The sequence below is a fragment of the Pavona decussata genome, unplaced genomic scaffold (assembly GCF_977016875.1).
Source record: "Pavona decussata unplaced genomic scaffold, jaPavDecu1.1 SCAFFOLD_448, whole genome shotgun sequence".
Taxonomy (NCBI): Eukaryota; Metazoa; Cnidaria; class Anthozoa; order Scleractinia; family Agariciidae; genus Pavona; species Pavona decussata.
In genome coordinates, this window is record NW_028145799.1 from 1 (window position 1) to 26,156 (window position 26,156).

At 39.4% G+C, this 26,156-nt stretch overlaps 2 protein-coding genes across 3 annotated transcripts; both read left to right on the top strand.

Moving 5' to 3' along the window:
* Positions 1-1,062: 1,062 nt before the first annotated feature.
* On the top strand, positions 1,063-16,782 carry LOC146450521 (trafficking protein particle complex subunit 9-like). Of its 2 annotated transcripts, none has more exons than XM_085100322.1 (19): positions 1,063-1,170; positions 1,385-1,513; positions 2,057-2,126; positions 3,056-3,149; positions 3,740-3,922; positions 4,249-4,388; positions 5,080-5,168; positions 5,274-5,400; positions 6,299-6,518; positions 7,228-7,313; positions 7,897-8,200; positions 8,957-9,057; positions 9,734-9,788; positions 9,920-9,977; positions 10,277-10,360; positions 11,209-11,302; positions 12,150-12,254; positions 13,551-13,678; positions 14,435-16,782. In XM_085100322.1, exons 2-19 carry the CDS (start codon positions 1,469-1,471, stop codon positions 14,672-14,674), a joined length of 2,223 nt encoding a protein of 740 aa, XP_084956448.1. In that variant the 5' UTR covers positions 1,063-1,170; positions 1,385-1,468; the 3' UTR covers positions 14,675-16,782. The 2 variants fall into 2 exon arrangements, with proteins under 2 accessions (XP_084956448.1, XP_084956449.1); XM_085100323.1 differs by having other exon boundaries at positions 13,554-13,678.
* Positions 16,783-17,447: 665 nt separating this feature from the next.
* LOC146450522 (transcription factor Jun-like) lies at positions 17,448-20,538 on the top strand. The gene has a single exon (XM_085100321.1). It carries the CDS (start codon positions 17,553-17,555, stop codon positions 18,567-18,569), a length of 1,017 nt encoding a protein of 338 aa, XP_084956447.1. The 5' UTR covers positions 17,448-17,552; the 3' UTR covers positions 18,570-20,538.
* Positions 20,539-26,156: the final 5,618 nt, after the last annotated feature.

Here is a 26,156-nt window from a genome sequence, read left to right on the forward strand (position 1 = left end):
ACCAAAGTCACGTCGATATGCGCTGCATTCCAAGAAAGGGTAGCAGACCATTAACCTCTGTTTCCATGGTGAACTTCACAGATGTGTGGCAGTTGTTAAGAACCTGGAGAAAATTAGCCGCTGATTTTGTGTCCGGCATTGTGTGATGCAAGTTATGTAGGGTTTACACTTCGGCATTTACACCAGCGTGTGGTCGAGCATAAATACCAATCTTCTTCCATTGGCAAGCACCTTCTTAATGAACACCGTAATGTCCCTAAAGACCTTGACAGAAATTTTTCTGTCCTTAAGAAGTGCATGAATAAGTTCGATTGCTTAGTTTACGAAATGTTGCTAATTAGAGAGTTAACACCATCTCTCAATGTCCAATCGGACTCAATTCAAGCTAAACTATTTACGTGACATTATATATTCAGACATTATGTTAATTTTTTGGTGAACTATTTCTGACATTGACTTCAATTATTTCTATCACTTCGAACTTGATAATGGCGTCATGACGACCCCGAAACGTTGTTCCTTTTTATCGTTTATCTTTACTTGTCTATGTATAACCAAACCTTTACTTATGAAAATAACTATTAATAATTATTTCTTGTTTCTTTGTATAAGGGCTCAATGCATTGCCAAAAATGATCATTACATTCCTGTGATTTTGTGTTCACTAAAATGAGTCACACTTGGGCGTAAAGCAAAGACCAGCAGCACAGGAAGTGATTGGTCTTGTTTTGGGATCATCAAATAAAATACAATGCCTCTTTCCTTGCATATACAGTTTACAGCTTACATGTAGACTGTAGACATCTTGGTGTACATGTACATGTAGCAGTTGCCTCTCTTACAGTATATAAGCCCAATTGACCAGGTGCCTAAAAAACAGCCCTAAGTGACTTCTGAAAAACTGCTAGATTCTCCTTCCAAATTACCCTGCATTTTCTTGCAAAAAAAGGAAGAATGTAACATGGGATTAAGAGTCACTTGGGGCCTTTTTTCATGCCTCACTTCAATGATCTTTCTTTGAACAATTTTTTTCTTAATTTATATGCATGTGCTGTCTTTTCATTGAACTATTTATTTCATTTTGTCTGATTTTGACAGAGACGCATTGAAGCAAGCATAGCACTACAAAATTCGCTATCGGTGAACATTGCATTAACAGAACAAGAAAAGGTACACTATAAACAGTAGTACTGATAATATTTTTTAATTAATGAGGTTACATCAGTAGTTTTGGGGATAAAAACTGAATTTTAATAAATTTAATTCCATTTCATCTGGTTTTGCTTTCCTATGCATGTCGCAGAGATTTTGCTGTATTTTGATCAAAGTTACTGCGACATCCAACATCATAGTATTTGTTTAAGTGTTGATATTTTTATCCCAGATCCAGCGATATAGCTCTGCAGCAGTGTTATATGATGAGTTGGGATTCAGAAGAAAGGCAGCATTTTTCACCAGAGTTGCTGCAATGCAGTGTGTGTCACAGAAATTACCAAATCCAGTGTGGCGTTTGGTAAGAGCCGTCACCATCACCATCCTTCATCATTGTCATAATCATTATCATCATTCTTTAAGTAAAGCTGTGCTTTTTTGCAATGCTAATTTTTCATGGACATACAGTGAATCAAAAATTTTATTATTTGGTGAGAAGGACAAGTTATGCTCCAAAGGTAGATGTAGCAAAGGTTTTTCCAAAGGTTTTAAGTATTGAGTGTGTGACCTACATGTAAGTGGGAAATAAGTTAGAGTCGTTCAATGATTATGTGTGCGTGTGCTTTTTGGAATTCGAATGATGTGTTTTGGATCATTATGGGTCAGTTTTGTGAGTTACATGTATGCAGTCGGTTACTCGTGGCACATGCATTATTCTCCACATTGTCTTGTGTCTTGTTCTACATTTAGATGGGAGAGTAAAATAGAACAGACTTAGAATTAGAAATACATGTAGGACTCTACTGCATCTACATGTAGCAATTATTTAATAATAGTTATAGTCAAACTATTGGCAAACTTTATTGGAAGGAAATATAATTGTTGTTTCCTTATCTTTTAACAGTCTTATCAATTTTTGATGAGTGCTCTTGAAGGTTACAAGATTCATCTTGATCAAAAAGATGTTTCAAAAGGTATGTTGTAAAGACTTCACATCATGACAAATGTGAGATAAAAGAAAAACTTTTATTAGGTTGTGTTCAGTTGACCATATTCTGTAATATCTGTTAGATTTCTCTTTTCAAGTAAATGTTGGAAGACATTTCTGCAAAATGTCACTGACACATGATAATTTAAGAGTGATTTTGTACTTCACTAACTCCAAAAACCTCTCATGTGGAATTTCTTGACATCATTCTACATATTCCTATTCCGAAGTAGGGTCAATTGAAGGTACCCTTAATTATTTATCCCTACATGTATCTTAATTTGCCGGTAGGTGGTGATTTTGCCACCTGTGGTCAATTATCTACAATGTAGGACTTTAAACAGCATGCGGACTTGATGCTGGACAGGATCCGCTTAACAGACAATGGGAAGTCCTGCAACGTAACCTTAAATCCTGCGATCTGCTCACCGCATGAGTCATCCATAGCTCAATGGTTAGAGCATCCAAACTACATGTACATGTAGTTATTGGAAGGTCGTGGGTTCAATTCCTGCTATGGGCTCAGAATTTTTTTCCCAGAATTTACAATGTGTGCTTATTATCTACAATGTATTTTATTTTCATAGCATTGGGTGGTTGACTGGTTCATTAAATAAAATTATTGTTAGAAAAACCTTTAAAATACAAACAAATTTATGGATTTTTTTCCAAATTAAAGCTTAATTATCTCTAAGAAGTGCATGGATGCCCAATTTTCTTTTGAATTATTTCAATAACACTAAGATCTTCTGTCTTGCATGCTCATCAGTTGCTTGAAAACACCTTTGAATTAGTCGTCACCATCCAAAAGAAATCAGAGTTTGCCGGACCTTCTTCAGATGCAAAGAACATAATATGATTATGCAGAGTAGCAAAACAAGGCACCAATCTTAATTGTATGTTGTACTCTTTTAGATCATCCAAATGGTTGGCCAGCACTTCAAACAAGACTTCTTAATGAGCTTATATACACTTCCAGCCACTTAGGAGATCCTTCTTTGTCAGTCAGGTAATACATGTAGCATATGCTAAATTCTAAACATCCTTTCAAGATGCCTCTTTCTTCTTTCCTTTCCTTTTATTTTATATGTTTCTTTATGTGTATATTTATATCTTTGTACATCATAAGATTGTGATGTTTGCGTCTTGAATAAAGCATGTTAATGTTGTGTTTTGTTTCGTGTTAGGTCAGGTTATTATCAATGTCACGTTACAATATGATAAATAAAGGTAAATTAGCCACAGTAAAGAGATTTGAATGCTGACGTTTTGAACATTAACCCGTCACTTAATGCTCAAAACGTCAGCACTCGAATCTCGATCTTTACGGTGGCCAATTTACCTTTAGTTATCAACTCTGTTGTTAAACCAACATTCAGGGTGTACATAGTTCGCATCTTATTGATAACTGCAACAACAAAATATCACAAAAAAATACAGAATAACGTTCTTATGTAAAAACCATTCTGTGCACTGTATTAGAGGGAATCTGGAAAAGCTTGGATTCCAAGGCCAAATCTTCACTTTCACCCTTTCTCCATTGAGCCTTTGAAATAAAAATTAATGTCAAGTTAATCATCTTTGCATTCCTTTCTTCAGACATTCGACATTTTTACTGCAAACGATGCATGACCATATGAGTGATGATGAGAAGATGGAACTGTCTTTATTATTAGAGAAGTTCACAAAACAATGCACAGGTTCACCCAAAGAGAAAGAAAGTAACAGAACAGAGATGCTGGATATGCCGACCCTGCCCCTGACTAGAATGCCTGTAATCAGGTAAAATCTCTTCACCTTAAACTCTAACAGTCACTTATTGGAGGCTGAAACTTCTACTTGAGGAATGGAGGACCAATGCAAGCTGAGTCGTTAAGTTTGGAACAAGATAAAATCTGGAAAGAAATGGAAAGTGTTCAATATTATTGCTAAGTGAAATCTTTGTCAGCTAGTTAAATTAGTGTAATTTCACTGATATTACTTAAAGTCTGGGAAAAGAAAATAATGGTTTGGAAAAAGTATGTGTGGGAACCCTGTCAGTATTGTAATTTGTTATCACCTGTCAGTATTGTAATTTGTTATCACCATTGAATTGCCTTGTTTCACAGATCTTTCAAAGTTCAACCCCTGGCTCCTCATATGAAGCCTATTGGGAAGAAGTCTCTTGTCTCCTCAGATGCTGGATCTTCAGGACCATTTATATTCTCATCACTCAGACGGAATGCAAAAGACGCCAAGAAAGTTAGACGTAAGACAAAATGAAGCAGAATCATAAAAAATGCTCTGATTACTGTCCTTAAACACTTCTTGTTACTGAAACAAACAATTCCCAATATTATTGATCAATGTCGAACAAAACCTGGCCCAAAATGCCCAATGGAATTACAATGCTGGTTGGACATGTATAATATTGCCCAGGAAAACTGGTTTACATGCAGTGTTCAATACCTGTGACTATCTTTGTAGACCAATGATAATATTATTGATACAGTATGTATTTAGGCTTGATTTTCCTGCTCCCTCGGGTCCCGACCAGCGGCTGGTAATCAAGCCTATATGTATTCTGAGGCTGTTTTTTCTGTTAACAGCAATTTTCACACTAAAGATGGATTATCGGTATTAATGTGAAAACTGTACCAGTATACAATTTTAGACAGATAATCTGTCTGATTATCTGTCTCTTAAGACAGATTTTGAGGATGAATTATCCGTCTGAGACGGATAATCTGTCTTCTGCATGTGAAGTTCCATTTTCACACTAGGACAGATAATAATTATTAATTGGTCAGACGAGTTATCTGTCTAGACTGGTGATCCATCTTAAGCGTGAAAACAGCCAATCATGGGATGTACATGTAACATGTAAGCTTGATGAGGCTCTACCACTGTGGGCCAGTTTTGTACAGGCTTAAGATCATTGGTGTTTCTTTTACTCACAGATACAATGACGTGGGCCTGTGGCGACATTGGACAAGTTTCTCTTGATGTCTACAATCCCATGCCTTTTGAACTTAAAGTTTTCAATATGGTTAGACATATCTGTCTTTATTTACTTCCCAACATGTCTATGCCAATCTTAATGTCAATCTTAGTGTCAATCTTAATGTCTTTACTTGTATCATTTTATTTGCAGGTTCTGTGTGTAGAGGGTGTGGATTTTGAACCCTACCCAACATCCCTGTCCCTTCCACCAAAAGCTGGGCCCCACACAGTCATTCTTCTTGGAATTCCGAAAGTTGCAGGACAACTGAGGATAACTGGTTAGCAAAGCAATTTCCTCACTTGTTTTAATTTGTTTTTTTATTGCATGCACAACTTAATATAATATATAGAGGATATTACATGGCCGCGCGGAGATACGAAATTTCTCTTCGAGTGTTGAAAAATACGCGAACGAGTGAAATTATTTTCAACACATAGAGGATATTACATGGCCGCGCGGGGATACGAAATTTCTCTTCGAGTGTTGAAAAATATTTCACGAGTGAGCGCAGCGAACGAGTGAAATTATTTTCAACACGAGAAGAGAAATTTCGTATCTCCAAGCGGCCATGTAATATTCTATTTATTATATAAACACCGATGAAATACCAAACCATTTCATTTTCGCTGCGAAAGGCGAAATTTATTATGTAACCATAGTAACAGTGTTATTTTCACATGTGAAAATAACATGTTATCTTCGCGTGTGAAGATATCACGTTTTCTGGTGAAAGCTCACCTGGTATTTCACTGTTGTTTATATAATAATAAGAATTATCTCTGCTGAATTTCTGCATTGTTATATTACTTTGATGGACTCACACTTCTGATGTTTTTTTTTAATGTAAGATTCGTCAAAGATTTTGCAATTTTATAAAAACAATGTTTTCAAGGTTTAACCTTTCCGAGCCGCTATTACATGTACAGTGGCCAGCATACTGCTTCTTCTCATGAACAAAACTATTCTAAGTTATAAGGTGAGACTAAAGGAAATAATTGCACAAGATGAAAATGTTTGGCATGTGTTTAGATAGATTCTCCCAACCACCACCATAGGGAATATAAACACAACGGCAAGGAGAAAGTGTATGTTAATAATGGGACTTAATAGGTAAACTTTCAATGTTTACTTCAAGGTCTTAGTTACATTATAAATAATCTTGTTTTGTTTTTCAGGCTACACAGTGACTGTGTTTGGGGTAGAAAGCACTTGTAAGCTGACCGCAGAGAACTTGGAAAATAAAGAGGACTTTCCTGTGATTGTGGATGTGGCTCCTTCTTTGCCTGTCCTGCAGGTGTCCACTTCACTGCCCAAGGTCCGCTCTCAACCCCCTGATCCTGACACCCCTCAGGCTGCGCCCCTGCTCACTGCTGTCACGCTTTACGCTGGTCAAAGGTGAGCATGCTTGGGATTGTGATCTTCTAGTACTGCTGGCCTGACATGGGCTGATTTAGAACGAATTTTTGGTTTTCCCAACTTAGTTGATAAGGTGATTTGGGCATGCACGGTAGTGTGGTTCGAGATTCGCTCGGATGAAGGGCTAACGTTCGACTACGTCAGCTCTTGAAGCTCTTTACTGTGGCCAAATTAACTTATCAAGTCAGTTGATGAAACCAAATATTCGTCCCCCTCCCCCCTCCCCCACCCCAGACGACCGCGTAGAACCACAGTTTATTTTCGAAACTAACGCCTTATAGTCTGAGCATTTAAAGGTATTTAAGAGCAGTGCTTGGCAGGTGTTGGCAGTACGAGAATTCTTTCCACTAACAGAGCTGGCCCGCAGCCAAAACGGCAAGCTTACTAATGTATGTGTCCTTATGAAGCAGGACTGGCTCGAAAAATATTGTTCAGAATGAAACATTTTGTTGTGGCCATTTTTAAGTATTTTTTGTGGAGTTGTAGACATCAGGCCTTGAAATTGGTGGATTTTATTTTTGAACTTGTAACCTACTCAATGTTCAAACAAATTTGAATAAGTAGACAGTTTGACCTGTATGTTTGCAGTTTTAAACCATTTTGTAAGAGCAGTTCTGCCTGGCATAGTCACAGCTAGTTTTACAATTTTAACCAGTGATTTATAACTTTCTGCTCTCTCGCAAATCAGCATTAAAGGAACAATTAAGTTGGAAAACACCAGCAAGCTGCCAGTGGACTCATTGAATATCGGCATCAGTAGCAAGGATGGGGAGGGTGAGTAATCCTGTATTATTAAACAGTAGTGAACCTATTTTGACCGGTTAGCTCAGTTGGGAGAGCACCGGACTACCGTGCGGGAGGTCGTGGGTTCAAACCCCGGCCCGCGGGACCAACACTCTATAAATAACTGAGGAGAAAGTGCTGCCTTTGCTCTGACATCTGCAAATGATTAGACTTTCCAGTCTTCTCGTACAAGGACGATAAACCGCCATGAGACCATGTCAATGTGATATGTGCGGTATATAATACATTGCCACTTTGATTTACCACACCATTACACTTGATTACCTGTGTAATGTTGCATGGTGTTGGACTTAACTTTCGTTCTCTGATCGTTTGTGAAATAAAAATGACGAGAGATGGGCAAGTTACAATCTATAGTGCATGCCGTCATCCGTGAAAAGGAGGTTTCTGAACTTCTTTGAATTTTTTTTCCACTTAACCCAGACGATCGTTACATCCCAAAAAATATATCAAGCGAAAGCTTCGGTTCTTGACAAGAATGCGAGCAAATGATAAACCTTTACACAAAGAAAATGGCTTGTTTTATCGAGTATTTTTTCCATGTTCTTCGTAGGGGCCAACGAGCTCTTCAGTTTTGATGAAAGCGAAATAGCGTCCAAACTTCCCGTCCTGCCAGGAGGCTCCACTGAAATTACAGTCACGATAACGGGGGCTCATCGCTTTCCACAAGGTGTTGAGAGCAGCGAGAATCTTAGCTACGACCCTGAGGCACCATGGGGATTGACAGGATCTATTCATTTCCGGTATTCAACAGGAGTTTCCGGAAGTAGCATGTGTCGTAAGGCCACAATGGCAATTGATGTGACAGTGGTTCCCAGCTTGCTGTGTGAGAATTACGAGATAATTGAACTTGCTAGGTATATGCTGTGTTGTCTGTTTTTTTGTTTTTTGTTTGTTGTTTTTGTTGTTGTTGTTGTTGTTGTTGTCGTTTTGTTTTGTTTTGTTTTGTTTTTGTTTTTTGTTTTTTTGACATTTTGACGCGAATGCCCGTTCCGGAGTTCAAAAGAAGACTGGGGACGAGTGTTTAAATTTTCATTAAACCAGAAATTGGAGTCCAGCACGAGAAATATCGCATTAAAATTAGTTAACCAAGTTTGAGGTTCTGTTGTTAGATTGCAACCATGTAGAAGGCTGGCAAAAATCGGACAAATTAGAGCCTTTGAATGGATTTGGGGGATGCCATCTCAGAATTAGCCTGTGAACAGGCTCCCAAGTGATAAGGCGAAAAGAAAAATCGGCAAGCCGGGCGGGCGGAGCGCGGTATGCCCCCCTCTCCGTGCTCGATTTTTGTATTCGCGCTATACCCCACTTGGGAGCCTGTTCACAGGCTATCTCAGAATTAGAGACATTTGCGTGCAATTTGGGCGACCTGTGGCAGGTCTCTGCCTGGTTACTACACAATGAAACAACCAAACTTGGTAAACTTACTAATTTTTTATGTGATCTTTCTGGCGATGGGGTTAATTTCTTCATATGATGCAATTTGAACAATGTGTAAACTAGGGTCCAGTCCCTTTATGACCTTCGGAACGGGCAATTACTTTACTCTCCGTTTTCTTATCGCAGACCAAGATGTTTTTCTCGTGTAACTCTCTTGCTTTCCTCCCATTTAGTGATAGATGTCACTGTTTACTGATGTTTGATGCTGTAAACAAGACTTCTAATGATATGGAGCTGTCGTTTTCTGTGCAGAATGGCAACGATCAACCTTGCGGTAAGCCAGTAAAATCCACGAAAATGAGCCATGACAAAGATTTGATCATCATTTGCGTTAAGAAATTAATATTTGACTTATGTTACATACAAACGAGACCTTTAGATTCTATTATGAGTCAAGTAAGTGCAAGTTTTTCCAATAGGAAAAGAGTGCGCGCGGGAGTGAACCAGTGTCATTTTGGCGGGAAAACGACATAGCCGTCGTCATTTTACGACGAGTTTTCGTGAGAACGTCGTAGTGGCGAAAATAAGTCCTCGAAACGAAGGTGATGTCGTTTTTTCGTAATAACGAAAGGGCGCAGCTACCATGAGTCAGAACAACTGCGTCAAGTTCGTCACTCGCAAAAAGTAAAATCACGTTTCCTGGGATATGTCTCTTAGTACTTCGCGAAAATCTTGAAGCCAAATCTGGCATTGGTATTCGTAGTTGTGCTACAATGTAAAGGTCTCCAATGTGTTGTTGAGGCTCGTGATATAAACGGGCTTCGTTGAACAGATGTTGTACGATATTTTTGGCAATTGTTCAGGAGCAGATTGTTAAAACAACTGTGGAAGGTTTTTAAATGCAGCCTACTTCTGGAAGCTCCAATCACCAATTGTTTTGGCCCTAGTTTGTTGCGCTGCTTTAAGCTTACATCAAGTATGAACATAATATGTCTTGTCTATCTCTACAGAGGATGAAGTTTTTACAGAGGAGGTCATAAATATCCAAGGGAATGACAAAAATAGGTAAATGGTATAGAATAAGGCAAGTACTACTACTTCAGTTATGTTCCCTTGCCGGAAATAACATTATTCTGCTATAGCTTTCTTATCCAATGCAGCAAAGATAAAATAATCTTTTTCCCTCGTTCTTTTAGGTTAACTATAAAGTTACCGAAATATGCGTTGTCACTTCTGGAGGACCACAAAAAGCAGGTAAATGTTTATTCAATTATCGGTTTTGCGTCTCCTTTTTTATTAACTACTTAATAACCAAGAGTGAGGTCGTTACGGGAAAATCTCAAACTGAGGCCTTGCCTCTGATCTCGGTCTTAGCCAATTGGAGCACGCGTTTTATCGGCCACTAGCCTTAGCAATAAATTAATTCCTATTAATGGCGGGAGAGAAGGAAAAGCATTGCTCTGGGTATTTTTTGTTCCACGGTGTGTACCTGAACACAAGGGAATCAATACTACTGCGTTTCTGTAGTGATGATTTTGTTTTTCTTGTTCTAGAATCACAGTATGAACTCTACGCTGCATAGACGGATAGAATTCAAGAAGTTTGTGTGTGACTTGGTGAAGCTTCAATGGAGTCTGGTATCCTTTATTAAACTGATGTTAAAAAATGATTGCGTGACACTGTTTAGCGAGTAATCAACTATATATCTGTAAGTCTTCAAACGCAACTTCTCTGTGCGAAGAGAAGTTCTATGTCTTACGTTTTTCTGCGTAATCAAGGGCCGCATCACTAAAACAACGGGAAAACAACAGGGAAATTAAATAAGGAAATGATTGAGATGCTTTTTTATGTTTTAATTTTATGTTTACTAGCTAAAATACGAAGTCCACGATACAAAGGCAGAGGATTCTATGATGAAAAAAATTGGTTTTGTTGTGTACAAACCAGGATCAGTTGCATTGATCTGCACGCTCGTAATCGTCTTGCTTTGCGAGTAAAATGAACCCACAATAGTTAAGATCACCGGTGTATGCATCAATGTGCCGCTAAGGGTATTCAGGCGTAACAGGTTTTACCGGTAACCGGCCACAATGGCAGCCCTGCTGAAGCTCCCAATCATCTTCATGAACATACTTTATGGCTTATAATTTACACTGTTACATCGGTCTGACAAGGTCAGTTATAATTTTCAACCTTGAATTTCCACACCTACGGCGCTTTCCTTTGATGAGAACTGGCCGGCCAGACCGGTCAATTTGTAAGCGGAATGTCTTTTGAATTTCTTCAAAATAGCGCGTGCCATTTTCAGAGTAATTATTTTTCAAGATTTTGCAGCACTATCCCTTCAAAATAACGCATTACAGACAGGCCCGCCAGATCGGCCAATTCCGGCTAATGGAAAGCACTCTTAGACTATACATACTCTACCGGCTGCCAAATAGGCTTATTGTAGCCGTAGTGTTGCTGATCCTTAGCGTCATTTTAGCCGGCCTGTCGAGCAGCAGGTAGCGGTAATGTGGACAATCTAAAGTTGGACGCCATCATGATGGAAGCTTTGAAGTCTGATCCAATCACGTTTGGTGAATATCTTCTGTTTGTTTTACTGTTATGTCTCGTTTTTACTGCTCATTTTGAAAAATAATGTCTGCGTTAAAATTAGTAAATGTAATAGAAAGCGATATATTACGAACGACTAATTTTGTTAGAAACTTGGACTAAGGATACGAGTTTTCTAAAGCATATTATATTGACGCTAATTAAACAAGAAACAGCGAGCGATCACATGCAGCGTGTCGCCTGCTGTTTTTAAACAGTAGGAAGAATGAAGACCTGCAATTGTTCTTTGAGCAAGGAGTACCATTTCCTTTTTCTTTTCTTTTCTTTTTTTGTTTTGTGTTCCTTTGTTTGTTTTGATTGAGTAGAAGTACATGTCAGTTTCCAGTCACTATTAGTAACGTAATGTGATACGTAGGCGCATTGCCTAACTGATACCACAAATGCTTTTCGTTCCTCACGCTCAAGCTTATTTCATGTTTACTACTACGCATGCGTAGTATCCAAATGTTACCTATTTCAAGCACATGCGCAGTTACTAGATCATTCCCACACGCAACAGTCATTATTGCATATCTAACGCGCTACTTTCTTTTTATACATGTAGCTGTTGCCTAATACGCATGTGCATTCGATAAGTGTTCCCACAAGTGTAAGCCCATCTCATCTGGTCCATATAAATCTCCATCTTCTGCCATTAAATTTCCGGCTTCCCTTCGCTGAAGGTCAAGCGCATTTAAATCTATTCTTACAGCCGAAAGGTTGTAGCGTTGGGTTGCCGTATGACGACGTGACCTTTGAAGTACAGTCTCCTTTTTTTCTTTATTTGTTGTTTTCACTGACATAAGTTTTTCTTCTGATTCGTATGCTAAGATGTCAATATCAACGGACAAGTGTACTGCAACACTTCTTCAAAAGAAGTCACAATATCCCTGTGTACGATTGTGGACCTCGTTGTCACAGTTTCTAATAAAAGCGGTGAGTGGTAACCTAAACGTTATTATACCAGCGCGTACTCCCTTATTTGGCCATAACCGGAGATATGTTACCCGAAAGGGTATGGTTTTCAAGGTTGTCCAGTAGGGTATCTTTATATGGAATTGTTATCATAGGCGAATGTTTTGGACGAGGAGACTTTAGGATTATTTTCAAGTCAATAATAGATAGATTTAGAATCGCTTTTGAGGCAAACGTGAGATTCGCGTTTATGTTCTCTTGTGAAAACAAGTACAGAGATGAGAATGTTGCGAACAATTTCTCAAGAGAATTTTGACCTTAAAAGGTATCTCAAAACTACTCAGTTTTACTTAGAAACTAAAAACAGCGAACGGCAAATGGTCACGTCTCTATTTGCCATTTGTCGTAAACGTTACTGTAAATCTCTAAAGATGGTGATATTTCCCTAGAGGGGTTTTTCAGGGATAGTGAAACAAACCAGACAGAAACAAACATTTCATTCTTAACGTGGTTAAGAATCCCAACTGGCAGGGTTATTTACAAGCGTGGCCGAGGAGTTGAACTTGGGGCTACCGGGAACGACTCCAAGTAGCGGTCAGAGCGGAATTTGAATCTCGACGCCCAAACCACTCGACCACGCTGCCTCCACATCGGTCGCGGCTAACATCATCCTAAGTATCTGTGTAAGGCAAATTCGCGTAAAAGAATAAACTGCAATTTGCATTCATCCTGTGACTGTGTTAACTCTAAAGACCAGCATGTAATTTCTCCTTACAATGTCACTGGTTCATCAAACAGTCAAGTTACGAGGATAAAGAACTGATCACCAAAGATGACTTGTATTTATGTTTAAGGACGGTGCCTACTATTGTTACTGCGCATACGTTCTGCGCATCGCGAGATACTCGGGTTTCCTATGGGTGGTGCCTACTAATACAGGGATATTTTTGCGCGGTTTAAAACTATACGGAGAAAGCGGAACTTACCAAATGTCGTTGGTATCTCAAAAGAAAATTGGGGGTAACCATGCATTTTCCAGAGAAAATTAAGCTTCAATTTAGAAAAAAAAAACCCATACATTGCTTTATATTTTGGCACTTTTTAGAGATATTGTTGCTTAATTATCTCTGAAAAATGCGTGGTTACCCCCAATTTTCTTTTTGGATTCCAATAGGCCTTGCTAAGATCTGCTTTTCCCGTATAGTCACAAACCGCACAAAAATACTTCGGTATTAGTAGGCACCGTCCTTAAATTGGATCTCCCAGCCAGTGCTATGTATTTTTTACCGGGTATACATAATGGTTTTGTTTTATCAGCAGATGAAGCACGTGGTCCCTTGTTGCTAAGCATTGATCCTTATCAGGACCAGGCCTCTGGCTGCCCAGTGACCGAGCTGGATGGAAAAGTAACCTGGGTCGGGACATTAAAGCTCAGAAATTCCCAGGTGAAGTTGGTTCCCTTGTGGATTTTTATTTTCCAAAATCTTTGCAGTAATCTCACTGATTACTTAGACTGCAGAACAGGACCATTTTTGAACAGACAACAAGGAATAGTAATTCCAATATTGATATTGCTGTCAGTCGATCCGAAGTGAAATCAGACTCTCCGTGTTTAGCAAGCGACCCCGTGATATTAGTGATGTAATAAGAAGTGGCTGTGCTATTTCGCCCTCTTCTACTGTGGGCTCGCCCGTGGTGTAGCGGTTGTCACATCTGCCTTGAATGCAGGAGACCGAGGTTCGAGTTCTCGCCGACGAACCATATTTTCACATAGTACGTTATATCTTGGTTTTACGCGTTTAGCAACTTTTTTACCATCCAAGTCCTGGCCAAACAATGCTCTTGGGCCCGTTTCTCGAACGTTCCGGTAACTTATCGGGCCCGATACGTGTCTTTGGTGATAAATGTTTCTTAGAAGTCCATTTTTGTTCGCTTTGAATACTAAATTTTAAAACCTTATAATGCTATGAAAACATTGGCCAAGTATCATGTCTCTAATCACTGTGTAATCGGCGAAAAAATATTTAAAAATATACTTATCGGGCCCGATAAGTTACCGGGACTTTCGAGAAACGGGGCCCTGGACTCTTAACCCCTACTGGGGTATAAATCTATTTTGTAGGGCCAATAGGTTAGGTTTTATAGGTTTGATATCAACCTATGCAACTGTACAATGTTTGCTTTTGTTTCCTTCTGTTCAGTTGTTGCCTGGAGCATCATTCAGCCACATATGTTCACTGGTCTTTCTCTACGCTGGGGAGTACATGGTTTCAATTTCTTGTAGCGAGATGGCCGCTGGACAAATCGAATCTAAAGACACTGTTTTTACGTTGAGGGAAAGGACTCGTAATTCAGACGCAAATCTAAACGACGGCCATTGTAACGTAGTGAAGAAATCGTGGACGTTTTCACCGCCTATCAAAATTAACGTCGTCTATTGAACCGCTTTTGAGAAGGATGCTGGTGTTGTTTGGTGTTGATTAGAGCAAAGGAAGGTTCTCCGGCTGATCAGGTAGATCCGCCGTAATAAAATAATCAGAACTAGAAGAAACAGCATGCAACGAGTGCCAAGCGCGGGAAAACAGGCGACTGGTGCCAAGCGCAGGAAGATATGCAATTGGCACTAAACGGTGGAACTGCCTTAAATTCTCCAAAAATGCTAAGAAAACTTCTAAGAAGACTCGAAGATGCACTGACCTGACCTGTTTCGGAGATGCACCTAAAGTGTTTAAAGAACTGAGTTCGGACGAAGAAGGTATCCGAATAAAAATCAGCCTTTAAACAGAGATATTGTAAAGAAATCAGGAACCAAAAGTATTCCAAAAAAAATCAAACTGCCAACCGTCTGAGAAAATTTAAGAAATGAGACCCAATTATTGTTGTCCATGTGACAAGCCGTGCTGAAAGTCGATGATTAGTACATCAGACGACAGACGTACCTGAAACGAAAGGTCAAACAAATTGATTGACGCCAGGAAAACTTAACAAGCCAATCCCTAGCGCTGTCAAGAGTGGTCAAGTTGCAATAATATGGACAAAGATCCCAGATATTATTTTAAAAATAATCTAAAGTACACAGCAACACCGGGAAGTATCGTTAAAGCGTTTCACTGTAATGGTCCCACTCAAGCATGTCACCCTCAGACTCAAAAACTCGAACCACCCTGTACAGCATAATAAACAGCACCACAGGAAAGCACTGCTCAATAGCTTTCATTTGAATGGTTACACTTAAGGATTTCATCCGCAGACTCAAAAGTTAGAACCGCCTTGTACAGCATAATAAACAGCACCACAGGAAAGCACTGCTCAATAGCTTTCATTTGAATGGTCACACTTAAGGATTTCATCCACAGACTCAAAAGTTAGAACCGCCTTGTACAGCCTAATAAACAGCACCACAGGAAAGTACTGCTCAGTAGCTTTCATTTGAATGGTCACACTTTAGGATTTCACCCACAGACTCGAGAGTAAAAGCACCGTAGGAAATTGCTGTTTAGAGAATTTTATCCATAGAATCGAAAAGTAGAACCACTGTAGAGAATACCGAAGCCCTCATGGTTCTGTTGAGTTGTCACTCATATCGTTGGTTTCCATGGCAATACTTGATAAGAGCAACAATCAGTAACACCTATCCTATTTATTCGTGTAACGTGCTTTAATCTTTTGCATTAGCCAAACTTTAATTGCTCAGTCCTTGTATTTCTAGGTTATGGCTACGAATGAAATCCTAAAGTTTTACATGCAGCCGAAAGCCATTCAGTAGTTTTCTGTAGTTGCGTTTATTATACTTATTTGTAGACATACATACAAAGTGGCTCCAACTTTGTATTCAGCGTTGCCACAATTGTAAACGAGACTTGACCCTTTAATCTTAAAACAATGATCAGCATCAAATTTTTCCGTGTAATGTCAATGCTTATTCAACCCCGGAGGTGATGAAAATTAAGGATATGATAACCCAAGGTGACTTTTCTTGATATTTTAATAACTTCTCCCCAGTACTTTTATAAACAAAGTATGGGGACAAGATAGGAGAATTTGTTCTTTGATGTTAGGGGTTAAAGGGTTAACCGAGCAACGCTGTGGTGCAGATTGTTTTCGCGGTAGTACGACAACTGATGACTTGCACTCAAATAAGACAAGGAGTTACAGAGAAGTTTGTTTATGTTGACCTTGAAGGGAATTGGCATGCTAATTAGTTTACCTGCTGCAGGCAGTTATTAATCTAAGAAATGAGAATTAAAAAAAAGGACTGCTTGTTCGGGAAGTCGACGTTTAAGCCGGAACGTTAACAACGTTAACATTCTTTCAGAGAAAAGCCATTGGACGTTGTTAAAATTAGGGAATAAAATATAAATTTTGCAATAAAGTTTTTCAGGAATTGTTTATAATTGAGAATTCTCAAGTGGAAAAACGAAAAATATAATAAACATGTGAAAATATCGATTTCAAGAATTTACTGACAATGACTTCTGTCGTTGTTAAATAATTTGAAAAAATATATTGTTTTTAGGGGAAATAACTAATAAAGTGAATTTACGCTTGAGTGAAATGTTTTTTTTTTCTTTTTTTTTTTTTTTGAGAAAAATCACTCGGTAACAAGAGGAAAACTGTTGCTTTGTTGATGTTAATATCGAAATGTAATAAGGCGTTAGATATTATTTTTCCCTTTTACTAATTTTCAAGACGTAAAACATGACAACACTCCCTCCAGTTTGCTACATAACCCCAAAGTTACTGTAGCTCAAGCAACTGGTTTCCTATTGTTTGCTTGTCGCATGTTTGACTTTCGATACAGTGTGACACCTAAGAAAACATGATTCTTATCGACCGGGCTGTTACCTATATCGTATCAGTCCCTGGAATATTTCGTATGGTTATTGACTTTCCGACAGGTGCCTGACAGGTGGGTAACTTAGAAACGCTCTGTATAGTTAACATTGCGTTACGGCCGGTGTACTCATCACAAGACCATGTATTGCAGCTTAAAAGTGGAGTTAAAACCTTACACTTTGTATCAAATGAATCCAATTTGCAAAATGCGATAGCTTTTGCATTGTGTTGTGCCGCTTCGCGCAGAATTGCAGAAAAGTGGCGCGAAACGATCCCGCGGTAACCGTTACATTCCAAGTTTCTTGGCGCGAAAAATTTGTGAGCCAATGAGCGGCTTGCCAGGTGACGTAATGTTTTGGTTGGAAGGGTGACTTAATTCCAGAAAAATTAGATGATGGTCGATCATAGCGGCTTCTGTTGGGGAAGAGTTACGTTAATTGCGGATTATTTAAGACATAAAGACACGACTAAAGAATTCCCAGAATGGGTGAGCACGTTTTAGGAAACTGTGAGAACATGGATGTGCTGTTTTACGAACAGGCGTCGATACCCGTGAACAATCTATCGCGATATGACAAGAACGCTCTGAGGTTGAATCTTGAAGGAGCGCAGCTTCCCTCGATGGTACAGGATCTTAGAGAAAAGGGAAAACTGGGAATTTACACTGAAAACTCGCCGGAGCTATCACTGTTCAAGATGGTTTCTCCTGAACTGGAGAAGTTCATTGCGAGTAATACCGGTTTGACGCCAAAGGGGAACCCAGGAACGCTCAATTCACCGGAGTTCACTTTATTTAACCTTATTTCGCCGGAGTTTGAAAAAATTCTGGCCAGTGTTCAGAATCCGAAATCGCCGACTCCGGCGAAGGGTTCTCGCGAAGGGACTCATACAGTAAAACAACAGCACGAAGCTTATGTGCAGGGATTCGCCCAGGCTCTACAGCAAATTCATGACCGACAACAACCAGTTGATCATTTTCAGAAGCAGAATGGGTTACCCGCTACTTCTGGTACCAACAGTGGTTGGGCCGAACAGGACAACGTTCAGAATAGCTTTCACAGTCAGGCAGCGATCACCGAGGGCTCCTACGAGATGAGAAATCCGGCTTATAATACTGCGGTAACAGCGTATGAAAATCACGAGCTTAACCCAGCTTACAGCAACAACATGGGAGAATCAGAGAATTTTGATTACGAAGAGACGTTAAAACCCCAGGGAAACGTGCTTCCTTTACCTCCGATCGATTTAGAACTTCAAGAGATTGTAAAACGGGAGAGAAAGAAACAGAAAAACAGAGTGGCTGCGTCAAAATGTAGGAAAAAGAAGCTAGAGAGGGAGGCACAGCTTGAAGTAAGGGTACAGCAATTAAAAGATAAAAATATTGAACTTAACGCCGTGGCTAATGCACTGCGACAACAAGTCAGCGAACTGAAGCAAAGAGTACTAGAGCATGTAGCGTATGGATGCCAGTTACCGCCTATCACCTCCGCCGCTTTCTAGAATTCCTTTGGTATTGCATTGTTACATCTTTAGTCTTTTTGCTCCTAGATGCAGTCCAAATTTCATGCAAAGTTGTTCGCAATTTTTAAATTTGTTTATCGCATGAATCCCAAGGTGTGATCATGCACATGAAATCTGGAAAGAAGTGCTTTTTAATGACTGCGTTTATGTTTCAATGTTCCGCAAAATGAATTTTGAAATTCATTTTTTGGATCTTTTGGTAGTGAAAGGTGTAAATATCATTTGTCTTCAAATTGCTTTTCTTTATCAAAATTCCACTATCTGAGACGGTATTTTCAGCGATCAAAATGCCAGGAATTTGTCCGATATTCAGTTGCAATGTCGTGTTTGCCAATACCTGTTTTTACTGCCCGCTTCTGGTGGCACGACTGTGTTTTGAAGAGGATGAATTGACAAACATGAAAACAGCAAAAGAAACAAAAACACTTTGAATTTGTCGATCTCAGGATCGCGTTATATTTTCTTCCGTGTATTTTCGCTGAAAAAAATAACACATTCTGTAGTAAGTTCTCGTCCGGATTTGGCGTTTTTTGCCTCCGATTCGAGATTTTAAGGGTGCTACTGCTGTTTGATCTGTAGCAGGTGCTCTTCACGGTCCAAGGTGAGTTAAAGTTCAAAATCCCGTTCAAGATTACACGCATCTTGGCGTTAACTTGCACTTTATGACTCCTCGCACTTCACCCCAAACGCTTTTAACAATCTCACATTCTTCAAATAACTAGTAAAATAACCTTATTATAGTGTAAATAGATTTTATTGTATATAAGCCAAAATTATATAAAAAAGGAATTTACCGCAGTCATTTGGAATCCTTGAAAATAATCTCTGATTGAATTTGAAAAGCAAGATCCCTTAAATGTCTAATGTGCGAATTAGATATGATAGCTAGCATTTTTTTCTGTCATGATGCACTTTCCGTCGTCCATTCGATTTCTGCCTTGCGATTAATTACGGGCAGAAATTGAAGCCTGGCGAAGGATTAATAACAGAAATCGCTACTGACGTGTTACACCTGCTACAGCGGACTCTCCTTATCACACCAAATAGTACTCACAAAGTGGTCCAATATGGCGGTAGTGTAGTTTTGGATTCAAGAATCAAATTCATAGGCAAACACAAGTCATTCTTCATGTTCTTGTCTACATAACGGGCGTTAATTTAGCCGAGTGCGGAACTTTTCGTTTCTCTTCGCGCTCGGCTAAATAAGCGCCTTTACGTTATGCAGGCTAAACACATTCTTGAACTACCCATTCCAAACAGTCAATGGTTGGGTTGAGGTCACAAAAGACAATCATACTTACCCGGTTTGGCCAGAATACTCACGCATTCACATAGCACAGTTACCGGCATTCACAGTATACCAGAACCGCCATCAGGCCATACTCAAAAATCTCCAGTCCAAACGCGAACCACATGGTTATTTCAAACCTGAATTTCACCCAAGACATGTGGGAGAGCTGCTGCTGTGAACTGCATGACATTCCTCCTCGTCAGTCTCGTGTAAGAGATGTGGAAGATGTAGACAAGTAGTGTTTACGGTTTTATATGAAATTTGCGCAATTTAATGATTAACTTGAAGGAGCATTGTCATGGAGATTTTGATGTATGTTAGTCAAAATTGCTTAGAGCACCGGGAGGAAAATGCGAAATGGTTTCGCCGAGGAAGAATAAACTATGATCAGTTTTAGCCTGCTTCTCTAAAATACACAGGAAGAACTTGAAAAAATGGCCATTTTTTTTTCAATTTGCAATCCACTTCCATCCTAGCCATCCGTAGTCAAACATAATTAATAGTACTTTCTCTGTGTTTGTAGGGTTAGTGTTAACAAAAATCAACCATTATTTTAACGATGTCATTGAAACAAATATGTTTTTTGGCTATTCATAGTTACACTAAAAGTAAGTGACACTGCCCCTTTAAGTACATCAGAAGATCATACATCACTTATTGCCATTAGTACCAATCTGCTCATAAAATCGCATTTTTGGAAAAACAAGTAGCCGATACCACCCAAATGGGGTACAACGAGATGTTTAATTTAAATACCCAGAGTGTATTAAACACATTGATTATCACAGGTCCGCATACAATATTACTGAAACTCAATAGAGTGTTTTCACATGACGTCACGGCGGCTATGTTGGTGTCCCAAAACAAAGAAATGGCGGCAATGTTGGTGTCCCAAACTAAACCTCTGGGAATTGAACTCTATTTTTCTGCAAAAATTTTCTTTTGTTTCAGTGAACCAATATGGCCGGTAGTCACGTGAATGAAAACGCCCTATAGACCCTTTCCGAGTTGCTTTGAATCTCATTATGAAAGCGAGGCTAAGTGCAAAGTTTTTGTTATGAAAATTAGTTTTCATTCATATGCAAACAAAACTTATTTTCATATGAAAAATTTGCACTTGGCCTCGCTTTCACAGCAACTCGGAAATGGCCTATCGAAGACACTCAGAAGGTTTAAATCTAAGACCCCCTTCAGACTAGTGTTTGTTTTCTCCTTGGCCGTTAGACAAATTGAGCACAACCTCATTCTCAGGACTTTACCCTTGTAAAGTGGGGGCCCTGGGAACGAGGTTGAATTGAGTACGGTGCCCGGATATCGACACTACCTCTTAGGTTGATAGACACAAGCCCGATTCTTGGGCGTGTAAAGGCAATAGCCTATTTGCGATTTTGAATACCTACTTTGTACACGTCTTGATTATCCAGTTACCAAAAGGTTGAAATAGAAAAGAGAGGAATTATAGAGCAAACTTAATAAATATCGCAACAGACTATTTTCAAGTTGATTTAATCTCATTATGAAAGCGAGGTTTCGTGCACAGTTTACACCAGTTTTCATTAACGTGCAAACAAAACTTATTTTCACATGAGAAGCTTAGCCTCGCTTTCGTAATGAGGTTCAAAGCAACTCGGAAATGGCTTATCACCAACTTAGAACGAGGCTCCAATGTAAATAGAACGTAACAAAAAAAAATAATAATCTTCAACTTATCCAGGCAAACTGGCTGGCCCTCTCTCGCTTGGTGCTGTACAAAATAAAATACAACTCTTTGAACAAACCGCAAATGGTTGCCTTAGTGGCTTTTTCCTTTTTGGCTTTTTCCTTTCCTGAAGATAATCTCTCTCTTCTCGCCTGGAAGCTCGTCGGATTCATTGTAAGTAAGGCCCGAATTAGTTTTTTATTATTATGTTTTTTTCGTATCAAAACAAAGCACAGGCATTCCTTTTGTTTCATGTGTAACGATAACTTTGTTCCATGGTGTAGCCTACGAGAGCAGACGCGTGTTCTGGCGTTTGTCTTGTTTTGTCAAGTGACAATTTAACGGAACACCTTCTACTTGATTGAATAGCTTTGGCGGGGAGTATTATCATAAGTTCCCATCTTCTTGATTTGCTGAATGCTAAGGAAAAACATTTGATATCGCGGAATACTCTTTAACAGGAACCCCTCATCCTCCTCATCCTCCACCCTCCTTTAAAGTGATATCTTTCTGCTCTTTGAAATACGTGTTCAGTAAAAAGTTCGAACTGAGAGTACACAGAGCATTTTTGTCTTCAGAGGAAAAGTTCAGCGGTAAAGTTGTTAACCTCTGCTTCTATGCTATGAATGTCAGTCTGAATGGCAATGGTCGTAACTTAACAATTATTCCTCGCGCTAGTTGGATATGAGGTGCCAACGAGGCGTGTAGCGCCTAGTTGGCTATAATCATCTCATATCCAACAAGCGCGAGTGGCATAATTATTTTATTAAAAAAAAAAAACAATAAATATTGCTAGATCTTATTCATTCGCTTCGAAAGAACAACCAGAAGACAATGAAATGGTCGCTATTTTTCGGGCATGGTATAATGGCTCATATATCATGGCCGCTGAGCCAGACAAATCCCTGGAATTGCATTATACAATGAATCCGTTTTTAGTAAAGCGTGTTCAGTTTCATGAGACAAGAATTTTTGCTGCCCATTGTCCCTCACTCTACCGTAAGTGTGTACATGCGTACTAAGAAACTGTTAGGGAATCCCAAGGACAAAATGCCAGGAAGGGGAGGGCGTAACTGCGCGATAGACTAAAGGTGTTAACCGCTGGTCACAACAAGCCAGCCAGAACGATTCGTCTGTAAGTCCTCTAAGCGGAGTTCGTCATTTTTAATCGATAGGTCTACAAATAATTAAAAACCAGTCCTGTTATTCTCCTTCCAAGCAGTTGTATTCAAGGGAGTGGCATTACCCCCTGCTCCCCACAAAGGTCTGCTTGCCGGAAGTCGGCATTCATTTGCTGTTGTCTACCTACGACCAATCGAATCACTCCTTAGTCTAGTCTGCCGGACTTCATGTGGAAAACTATTTCTAATTGATCAATGCTTTGTAAATGGAACACATGCCGAGTATATGGCTGAAACTCAGTCGAAGAACTGTTGTTGACGTTTCCTCTGTGACTCTTAACTCTGCCATCTGTCGGAATGGTTCGAGAAAAAAGTGGCGTAGATGCCGGTTAGTTTGATCGACGAACGGTGGATGAAGACCTCAGCTTTTATGCGTGAGAGCTGAACACCGGAGATCATTTGCTGTGTGAGATGTTACAAGCGGGTACTGCGATTCGAAAGGCTAAGAAATTAAGTAATATAGTTTGCAACATAGATTCGATGATCAAGTGTAGGGCCGACGAGAAAACGAGAAAGATCAGAGAAATTGGCACTGAAGAAGTGATTTCCTCCCCTTCTGTAGGAGAACTTGCTTGTGTGCATCACGACGACAGGCACTTTCTTCGATTTGATTGATTGATTGATTGATTGATTGATTGATTGATTGATTGATTGATTGATGGATGGATGGATGGATGGATGGATGGATGGATGGATGGATGGATTGATTGATTGATTGATTGATTGATTGATTGATTGATTGATTGATTGATTGATTGATTAAGTTGATTGCCTCGGTTTTAATTTTGGACAGCACTCCACTCCCACATGAACCTTGCATGTTCTTGATATCGCTTTTATAAGCATCCTTCTTCTCTGGTCTTTCCGCTGTTACACTTACTTAGCAAGCGTGACGAGGTACGAGCGAGGAGCCAGTCATGACCTCCCCTCACGCAAGCCTCACGCGTTATTGACAATGCGTCCTGTATTCTTATTGTGTTTGATATTGTGTGCTACTTTACTAGCATTTCAAATTCTCGTGATAGTTAGGGTACGATTGTAGCTGCAGTTAAAGCTCTTGTCTTCGCTGTCCATGCATATGTCTTTGAAAAGCAGGTTTCCTGATGTTACCCTGTTATTTTTTTACAAATTATCCCAAAGCTACTGCTGAATCAATAGATAGCGAGTGATGGCTGCATAGGTACCTGAGACATTGGACATAATGATGAAGAGTGACATTTCTTTATCGTGGACAGATTGAAAGAACGCATCAAATATAACGCTTATCAGGTACAGATAAAACTACCTGGCATGCATATGATCGATGAATGAAGTTGTACAATCTACCGACTAGATGACTGTTTTTCTATCAACGCAAAAATGAGCTATAGTTCTTGGCACGTCGTTGTGCACTGGACTTTGTTTTTAAACAGTTGTTTCGGTTATCAAATTATCATTTTAAAGTGATGTAAACATATAAAAGTTAAATAAACTGAAGTAGTTTATAAAATATTAATGTGAGTTCTTGTTGTTGTTGTTGTTATTATTAATATTGTTATTTAAATTCGAGGCTCTTGAAAACGCATTTTTTATCAAAAATGCCGGCTAACTTCATAACAAACATTATAGTCAAGATGGTAATTCAATGAATTGAAATTCCATCGCAGTTCGCTAAAGCTATATATTCCATATTCGTCTATTCTGCCCTCAGAGGATGGTGAATTGATCATTTGGTTTCCTTGTATTTTTGTTTGTAATCAGCTTAAAACTTTAAATTGAGACTTGGTTTGTTGCTAATGTTGTTGTTTGGCCGTCGTTACAGTTTTTTGACCTATGCCCGAAGAAGACGTACAGCAGTTTAAACTGTTAGATCAAAACAGGCCTTTTTGTTTTGAAGAGGTATACGTTAGCTTTCTGCTACATAGCACGTGATACATCTTCGTTCAACAGATTTAGAGTAAAAGGTGTAACCATTGACATCATGAAAAAAAATCTTTTGAAAACAATTTTTCGAGTGAGCAGCACTTTGTGAACTAAAGTTGTAATAGTATTTGTTTTTGTTGTTGTTGGTGGTGGTGGTGTTTTTTTTTTACGACTATCGTGGACTTTATCAGGAGTTGATTAAGTAAAAGTTACAAGCGATTATTTATACACAATGTAAATCACAGGAAACGTTTAATTTACAGACTTACGTACACTAAACATATCAAATATTTGCGCAAGGCGTGGGGCCGCTGAATTAGTATTTTTAATCCGCGGCCCCCATTGAGTTCTGTCCTCGGTAGAAGCTGGTAGAGGCTTCCTCCGAAAAACGAGCAAACTAAAGAAAGAAAACGCAGGTGAAGGGGGGGGGGGGGGGGTGGTCAGGAAGAGCGTCTCCCGTGAGCTTATCCCCTCCCCAGCCTCTCCTCGGTTTGTTTCCCCCTCGCCATAAGCTAGCATGCACACCCCTTGAGGAACACAGCTCTTAGTTGATGAGACCAGCGTGTGAAAATAAAGATTCATTCATTCAATTACATTCTCCCGAATTATCCACAAAGAAGCTTCTACGAGGGATCCATGTAAAAAGGTTTTTTTTTTTCTCACTGGTTTCTAGGTCGCCCCTGCTGACCTCGAGACATTACTCATTTCTCATCCCATGATTGATAATGCAGCAGTCATTGGTCTTTCGGACGAAAAGGCAGGTGACCTGCCAATGCAATGACGTTTGTGGTAGTCAAGGACAACATTACACCAGAAGAAATCGAAGGCTTTGTAGCTGAAAACGTCGCACCTCACAAGAAACCCAGGGGATGGGTGCATGGAGTTCCTTGAAAAAATTCCGAAGTCTGAAAACGGAAATCGTCAATTTTTAACGCCATAAATAGGAAGAGTTGTCTACCCGGACCCAAGAGAGGACTGAGCAGAAATCGAGAAAAGCTGTCTCAGCACATTAATTTTGATCAAGAAGGGAAAAAAGTCTCTCTGAAACATACTCGGAAGATTCTTATTCTGGACAGTAAAATAAATTAAGCGACCAGTGGGAGTGATGTTTGGCCTGCCATGCAACTGATGACGCACTTTGACGTGACCGGTATAAGTCCTTTCCATATCGTACGAAAGCGAACGATGAACCGTACAAAAATCGTTAAAGGGGAAGTATCACGGGGTTTTTGACCTCTTTTGTTAAAAATGGCGAAATAAGACCTTCACTTTGCTACAAAATAATTCTAGAACAATGAGAGGAGAAAAATCAACTCAATTCTTGACAGGAACGACTCGTGATTTGTTCTAGCGCATTTTGGAAACAAAAATACGAGAACTTGATAAACATCAGCCTAACATTTTTCAAGTTTCAATCCATTCCGACCTACTCTGTCTCTGGCCAGAGGCACTAATCAACAGTTTTCTTGCACTGGGGTGATAATTTATAACAC

Excerpts from the sequence above, each read along its gene's own strand:
- LOC146450522 (XM_085100321.1), top strand. The coding sequence starts at position 17,553 with ATGGGTGAGCACGTTTTAGGAAACTGTGAGAACATGGATGTGCTGTTT.
- LOC146450521 (XM_085100322.1), top strand. The coding sequence starts at position 1,469 with ATGCAGTGTGTGTCACAGAAATTACCAAATCCAGTGTGGCGTTTG. Across the intron at positions 2,127-3,055 it reads TCAAAAAGATGTTTCAAAAG|ATCATCCAAATGGTTGGCCA; the intron begins GTATGTTGTAAA and ends GTACTCTTTTAG. Across the intron at positions 10,361-11,208 it reads TGAAGCTTCAATGGAGTCTG|CCGGCCTGTCGAGCAGCAGG; the intron begins GTATCCTTTATT and ends GCGTCATTTTAG.